Raw genomic sequence first — 8411 nt, 5'->3', positions numbered from 1 at the left:
TATATTAACAATGTTTATAGATAAGTACAATTTTAATGACTAGATATATGAATTGAATAGTCTAAAGACATCATTAGTACATATATATACATATGACATTTACTTATGTCAAGCATAATTTTATGAACCTTATGCATTTATGTTAAAATAACGGACGAATTACATATTTTAGTCAGATTAATTTGTAATATTTATAAATAAATGTACCTATGATTCAAATCGTTAAGGGCAACCTTGATTTATTATTGTATATTGCAGGAATCTAACATAATTGGTTTACAGACTATAACAAAGTACATGTCACAAATTTTATTCAACTATGTATTGCATAGCTTTTATATCTAAAACTACTTATTAACAGCAATGTTTGTTAAAATTATCTAAGAATACTAAAATATATACATACAGATAATACAACTAAAAATAAAATCAAATATCTATCATCATAACATCTATTTAATAGCTTTAACAACCATTTCAGAAAACACAAATCTATTATGGGAAAAGATTAAAAATTAAGTGTACTATTGTATAAGTATATGGTGAGAAATAAATATTTTTCTACACTGTCTACTGTATGTAGTCTCTTACATATTAGTCATACTCGGGAAGACCAAATAGTTGTGGTTTAAAATCTTCTAGTGACTTGAGAATTACAGTAGCATCTTGTAGCAACGTAGTATCTATTCGAGGGTCAGGAACCACCACTACCTGCATGTTGGCTGCACATGCTGCTTTTACACCATTCACTGCATCTTCAAATACAAGGCACTAAAAAAAACCAAATAGTAATCATTCATTTTTGGTAGTTTTTAGTAGAAAATCTCCATCTTATTATTGAAATATTGGTGCAATTTATTAATTAATAATGTCACTACTAGTATTTACCGTAATAATAAAATAGAATATCAATTCTTCAATATCATAATAGTTAAGCTTAAATTAGGATATTATTACGATACAAGTGTAATTGTAGACAAATATTTCTCATAATACAAAAATTACTAACATTTTCAGGTTTTGGTTTATCAGGAAACCTGGATGCACATACTAAAAAAATTGCAGGATCAGGCTTTCCTTTTGTGACTTCAGGATCTGAACTTCCCATGGTAAGATGGTGGAATAATTTCAATAAATCCTTATGGTTCTGCATTTTCATATCAACACTATCTTTACTAGAGCTGGTGGCCAGTGCTATTGGTATTCCTTTCTTGTGTAAATGTTCAACAAACTTTTGTGCACCTTTAAAAAAATGGGTTTTATTCAACACATTATTTTAAGGTAAACTTCTAGTTTACTAAGAATATTTACATGCAGTACACATTCTCCTAATCATACAAATATAACAATAAATTTTAAGTCCTCTTGATGGAGACTCTCTACTATGTATGTACCACAGTTTTTGCAACCTTTTTCATTGCTGCTCTGCTCTTATTGGCTACAGCATGATCTTAGACTGCATTTCTCAATAAATGGACTATACAAACTAAGTTTACCGCTTTATGATATCAGTATAGAGGGGGAAGGGGATTATTAGTAATGTGGACTAATACCATTGCTAGCAATGTAACACATCAGGTTTGCTAAGATAGGCTAACTGATCTAACTTCACACTCATTTAGTCAACCTCCACTAGTGCCCCACCAGCATAAACAGTTAGAAAAGGCTGTGTATAATTTCATTATCATCCATAATAAAAAAATATATAAGACTAAAACTTAATTTCATTTCTAAATTCAGTTTTAGTTAAGTATAAGTGAAGCATAGGAATTATTAGTATATTATTATATTGAAGTAATCCCACTTTCAATTTATGTTTGGTAGAAAATAACTGTTATTTTTTCATTATTACTTGGATTTCATAAAGTTAAATAAAAGTTAGTGTTTTTATTTTTTAAACCAATTAGATGATTGTGGGAAGTCAAAATTCTTAAGTTTACCTGGCATAAGTTGCACTTTGGGGAACAGTACCTCATAAATTTTAAAACATTCCTTCATAAACTCCTCTCTAGAGATGGGTAGACTCAAAGTTTTTATTATCTTATCAGCACACTCAGACCCTTGAAAACCAAGCAAGCTAGCCTTTAATTCCCATGTAAATTTCTTGTCGTATTTGGCACATACTGTGGTAAAAGCTTCTGTATACAAAGTTTCTGAATCTGTAATTATGTAATAAGATTTATAATGTGTGTAACAATATGATATCTAAGTAAAATATCAATATCATTATGAAAAATATTACCTAAAAGTAAGCCATCTAAATCAAATAAAACGTGGGATACTTTCTTGTACTGCATTATTATCTTATTTTATATTATTTAAAAAATACAGATTGGTAGAAATTACTGAGTGTGTTAAAAATTCTATAAAAGAGAAACAAATTTACTTCACTGCAATAGTAACATGAAATATGAATAATATTGAATAACCACAAACTAAATAGAAAATTGTCAAACATAAATTCAGACACCGCTGTAGATTGTTAATTTCCACAGATAAGATAATATCCGTTTCTACAAACAATAGAGTTTCATGTCAGTCACGATAATGTAAACGGACTGTAAGTAAACTGTACCGAATAGGGATGTCATCTTCAGATTTAATTTTTTCCTGGTACAAAGGAGCTAAAAGTCTTATATTGATTTTTAAGGTGGAGAGTCCATTACGCAGAGTAGAGTCTAGAGTTTTGAAGCGTAATAAATGGATACAAAAAATCGAGGTGCGAACAAAACAAGTTTTTTAAGTTTATAGTTTAAATTACAGATGGCGAAAAACATTCTGACTTTTATCGATTCGGATAAAAATCAAATAAGTCTCTTAAAATCTAGACTTCTAAATTCTATCGAATGCATATTTGAAAATCATTCTAATTCGAAGTTTTCATATAAATAAAATTGGAGCTTGCAATACTGAAATAACCGTTTTTTACTACATACATATGAATATAAATACGGTACATACACCAATATATATTTTTGTCTGTCTGTCTGTTTGTTCTCTGAAATGACGACCGATGTGACGAGATTTTTATTGGCAGGTAGCTAATGTAATAAGGGGTAACTCAGGCTACTTTTACTTTAGAAAATAAAGTTAAATTCAACGCGGACGAAGTCGCGGGTACAGCTAATATAGTATAGCTAATACTAATAAATAGAATTGAAGTGTCTGTTTCTAATTTTAAATATCCCGCTTTTTACTGTATGAACATAAAAGTAAACACGATTCTTGCATCAAAAAAAAAATGTCTGTCTGTCTGTTTGCTTACTAGAGGGACATACTATATTATTATATATTTTGTATACGAAAGAAATGAAAATGTTTAATAGAGAAAACAAATATATGGAAAAATTATTATGTTCAATCACGATGTATACTGTGTCCTTGCTTTTTCGAGGCATGCTGTTTTATTGCTATCCCCTTATTAGATTAAAAAGTGATAAGGGGTGGGATGAAATGATGGAAATCAAATTAATGCAAATTCTCAATTTTATACAGGGAAGGGCCTAGAAAATTCCATCACCTAGGATTCTACATGGTTAAATAACCTCTCCATGGTTAATTCTGCCCTGTGCAAATAGTATATATTTTATAAAATGAGTCATATCGAAATGTTTTTAATCACATGTAACAGATAACATTACATACATAACTTACCTCATACTCATCCGTATGAGGTAAGAAAGCCTATCGTGATGAATTCGCCAGAAATCAAGCATTGGGATTTCCAGGGGGACTGCGACTGCGGTCTTAACCTACAGATTCTATCCTTATTATGTCAATGAAATCTCCGAAATAAGCCTTACGGGATTATTGTCCTGAGACAATGTGTTAGAAGTTTATTTAAAACTAAATAATGCATATTGATTAAATAGACTAAATTCTTTGTAGACGTTATAACATGGTAGCTCTTCCTTCACTGAGCTTTGCTTACTTTTCCGTATTTAGATTTTCCTTTATTGCTGAATAAGCTGAAGTGTGTGACGGAGGTTTTTAAAAGTTATTGTTAGGTAAATTTAGATATAATCGGCGTTAGGTTTTTTTTTATAGGTTTTGCTTCTTCGTACTAACCATAAAAAAATGGAGTAAAAATGTATCCAGAATAGTAAAAATGTTCTCGTGTCAGCTATATTTTTATTTCTATCAATCGTCTAGTATGTATCTAATGTTAATAATACTTCATGATTTTAGAAATGACGTCAGCGCTGTGTCTAGACTTTAGACTTAAGATTATAGACTAAAGAGTGATCTAGAGCATAGTTAATATAATAATAGGTAGGTGTTATCGTGGAATCTAATTACAGTCTATTAGTTAAGGCGGAGAGGATTGTTAGTATGGTATGTAATATTATCTTATCTGTGGTAATGGAGACGAGTTGTCCCACTACTAGTAGTATAGGTGTGTCACCTCCTCTCTCCACCTCCTCGCAGTCCCAACTGTAAATTGTTGTGATAAATGGCGAATTATTCACAATGAACTGATTATTATATAATCTACTACTGAATCTGACGCTTCGATAGAGTGTAGGTACTGTTAGCGCAAGCGGGTTAACATTTTTTAACTATCAATTATATAAATGTAAAAAAGAAACTACCTACATATTAGATTCTATTACTTTAAGCAACAAAATAGAATGTATAACAAAAACTTCCATCAAGAAATTCGTCTTTCTGGTTAGGCTTGAAGAATGCTAGATAATTTTCTCTTAAGGCAAGCAGAATTTTTAATTAACACCATAAAGATTTATTTAATTTCTTAATTGGATAATAGTTGTCGGTTATGCAGTTTATGTATTTTTTTAGTACGTATACACACAATTTCATATTGATCCCGTATAATCTCATGATTAGATATAATCATAGTCTGTCTATACATGTCACATTTAAAAAATATTTATGAGAGAAATATTAAAATAACAAATAACAATCTTATAGATATTGATAAAACAGCATTTATCAAAGATTAATAATCAATTACTTGATGATTTTAAACCTAATAATTGTAACGATGACTATATATTTTTTTAATTGTAAACAAGTTAGTAAGCTGTCTGATGGAAAATGATAGATAAGTATTGTGACCACTGCAGTCTGTTATTTATCATGTCTGTAATGAAATGGAGTACCTATTACGTAGCTACCCAGTAGTAGTAGACAAGTTACGAAGGAGTCATGATTTTATTATATACAAAGTCAGATTAAAATAACACATCAGTTTTCGTGCTTAGCAGAGATCGACTTGACCATTTAAAAATTTTTCATGTACCTAGGTATTTCAAATAGAGAGTAATTATTTTCCTATAGGTACATCATTTATAAATAGTAATTATGGATGAATGGTCTTTGTTATGTTCTGGTCACTCCATTTATTTTTATGCCTATTATTTGATCTAATAATTTTAGTGTCTTCTTAATTCTCTTTATATCTACTGAAATATAAAAAAATACATATATATAAAACATATATATATATATATATCATACAAATGTGAAAAGGATCTAAATGAGACGTGAAGATAGATTGTATCATGATTACCGACATAGGGTATTTTTATCTAAAAAAAAACCCAGACGATGTCGAGGGTAACAACTAGTTACTTTACGCTTGAGTTCTAGTGTAGGTAGAACTTAGAATTTCAGCGTTTAAAACTGACCCTGAGAAAAAGGAACCGCATTAACAAAGAGGTAGTGCCACCAACATGCGGTCGAGTCTATGTCATTGAGTTGGAAGAATTTTTATGTTAGTAAAAACCGTCACGTGAAGGTAAAAATAACCACGTAAAAACATGCGTCGAGTCTATGTCATTGAGTTGGAAGAATTTTTATGTTAGTAAAAACCGTCACGTGAAGGTAAAAATAACACGTTAATAACTGCGATTTTGTATTAACTGGCCTTGCAAGGAATATTCCTTGCAAGGCCAGTTAATACAAAGTCTGGAATGAAATGGCGCACTCACCTTACAAAAAGCCCTAACTTAAAAATGCCATTGTTGCATGTTTTCTTCTGATAGGTATATTTACTGTCTGCGCGTGGTAACATAAGAATGTAAGTATTCTCATTCTAAGTATGATCTATAAATTGGCGCAATCTAAATGGTACGAGTAACTAGGTAGGTAGGTTCATATACCAGTTGATAAATGGTTATTAAACTTATTGCTAAGAGACTATCGAATATTATACGAATATTGAGACGAATTTATTAGAATACCATGAATTCACCATGCGGTTGCGTGGGACCATCGCGTGGCAGGGGATGAAACTTCATGCAGATCCTGGGACTAGCATATCACAAGGCCCAGGAACTGCACTAAATATTACAAAAGTAGGCGCTAGCCACACTATAGATTAGCTTTATACTATACTATACTTTTTTAAAATATATATAGAAAACACCCAGACTTACCTAAATTTGACGGAGGCCGAAAAAATTTGGTCAAGGGGTACACAGTTTTTGCTTCACATATTAATATATAGATTACTAGCTGTCCCGGCAAACGTTGTTTTGCCATATAAATTAATAACGCTATCAAAAAATAGGGGTTGATGATAGAAAGGTGAAAATTTAGGATTGTATGTATTTTTAATATGATCGAGCGCAGTGATGGCTGGCTCATCCGTCATACTCGTGAACGGGTACTACTTGTGTGGACTGGTCTGCTCTAATCACTATGACTTATTTCCTCTTATTAATTGTTTAACCAGTTGTTGTGTATTGAATGTTTTATTATTATTTTATTATATCATTGACTTAGTACTAATCGGTAGTTTGTATTCATACACTTAAACTTAAATTGTAAGTAAGAATAAATTATTTAAAAGAGCAACACACATATTTCTTGCTTGTTCTTCTTGTGATGAGACAGCATTCCGAATGAGCGGTAGATTAAAAATAAAATGTGATGACTATTCAAAAGTGCCTCAATATAAGTTTATTTGAATAAATGATTTTCTATTTCTATTTCTATTTTGTATGTTGTATCATAAAAAAATAGAAACAAAAAATTTTGTCTAAAAAATAAAAAAAAATGCAGGGGTGGACTACCCCTAACATTTAGGGGGATGAAAAATAGATGTTGGCCGATTCTCAGACCTACTCAATACGCTCACAAAATTTCATGAGAATCGGTCAAGCCGTTTCGGAGGAGTATGGGAACGAAAACTGTGACACGAGAATTTTATATATAAGATTTAAATTGATTGTTATATATTCGATTTATATTATAATAATAATGTAAATTCGAAAATTCAACAGATGAAATTAATATTATGTTATTAATCACGAAAAAAATATCAACAGTCCGAATTTCGTCAATTTCTCAGGTCTTTTGTCAAGTTTGTGCGATTCCTCAGTTAAAAGTTGGATGGCTAGGTACTTTTAAGTAGTAATTGCTACACTTCAGTCAATGAGTGAAACGGAACTTTTCAATCACTTTATTATCCGTGTTTTTTTACGATAATTAATTCAATCGTGACATAGGTTATTAGATACGGTTAATTTGTGACGACCTTGGCAAAAAATTGTACAAGTACCTACTATCCAGTGGTTATGTCCGCGTGAATTAAAATTCAAAGAATGACATGAAATCGTTGATTTTATTTTACACTGGCTGATTTGTCCGCGTCATTAACTTTTTTTATAAAAGTAGATAAATATAGAATAGATAAATATATAAATATATATATATATAAAATTTATAAAATAAAATAGCCGAAGCTCCTTATAACAATACATATCTCCGAATGATAGTCCCGTCAAAATCGGTTCGTTTGTTTCAGAGATTAGCAAAAACAAACTGACAGACAGCCAATTTTTTTATTTGTCTACCCTACATATTTACATATATGTTTAGTGAAAAGCTGGTAATTTTAATTTACAAACAGACACTTCAATATTATTCATTTGTATAGATGACATATGCCAACCTAGGATATGACTCGTCATGTAGTAAATTTACAATTTTGTTTAGCCGTTTATACATAACTACAGATAAGAGACATAAACAAGTAATTTGAACATTGACAAATCTCAATAAATTATGGAATTTACCTATATGTATATATATATTAGTATATCTGCATAAATATTTTCTCGATAAATAACTATTAACTTAAACTTTGTAAGATTTTATTATATTTCTTCTAGTTTTGAAACTTGTACGTATATATATATAGGGTACGTATATACCCATGTACGAGCTAGTAAAGCCTATTAAAGACTTTACTAGCTCGTGTGTGTGAATAAGTATTGAGGGAGAATTTTCATTTTTTTGGCATTTAATAGAGCATATTGTTGCGCTTGTTTCTATAGCTTAAACAGTAGATCGATCGATTTTCTTGTGTGTTAAATATAATTGTTTTTCTATAGAGGAGTAACTTAGTTTGAGGAACCTAAGTCATTAAATAATAATTAAGT

At 30.3% G+C, this 8411-nt stretch overlaps 1 protein-coding gene across 1 annotated transcript; it reads right to left on the bottom strand.

The window, feature by feature from the left end:
• Window positions 1-37: 37 nt before the first annotated feature.
• LOC131846507 (pseudouridine-5'-phosphatase-like) lies at window positions 38-2441 on the bottom strand. The gene is made up of 4 exons (XM_059195833.1): window positions 2243-2441; window positions 1941-2159; window positions 1010-1242; window positions 38-771 (listed from the first exon to the last, which is right to left on the bottom strand). The coding sequence occupies exons 1-4, from the start codon at window positions 2295-2297 to the stop codon at window positions 595-597; spliced, it is 684 nt and encodes a 227-aa protein (XP_059051816.1). The 5' UTR covers window positions 2298-2441; the 3' UTR covers window positions 38-594.
• Window positions 2442-8411: the final 5970 nt, after the last annotated feature.

This window comes from Achroia grisella, unplaced genomic scaffold, assembly GCF_030625045.1.
Source record: "Achroia grisella isolate CSIRO2021 unplaced genomic scaffold, CSIRO_AGI_Agris_v1 utg511, whole genome shotgun sequence".
Classification (NCBI taxonomy): domain Eukaryota; kingdom Metazoa; phylum Arthropoda; class Insecta; order Lepidoptera; family Pyralidae; genus Achroia; species Achroia grisella.
This window is presented reverse-complemented; position numbering and strand designations above follow the sequence as displayed.

Excerpts from the sequence above, each read along its gene's own strand:
- LOC131846507 (XM_059195833.1), bottom strand. The coding sequence starts at position 2,297 with ATGCAGTACAAGAAAGTATCCCACGTTTTATTTGATTTAGATGGCTTA. Across the intron at positions 1,243-1,940 it reads CAAAGTGCAACTTATGCCAG|GTGCACAAAAGTTTGTTGAA; the intron begins GTAAACTTAAGA and ends ATTTTTTTAAAG. Across the intron at positions 772-1,009 it reads ATAAACCAAAACCTGAAAAT|TGCCTTGTATTTGAAGATGC; the intron begins GTTAGTAATTTT and ends GGTTTTTTTTAG.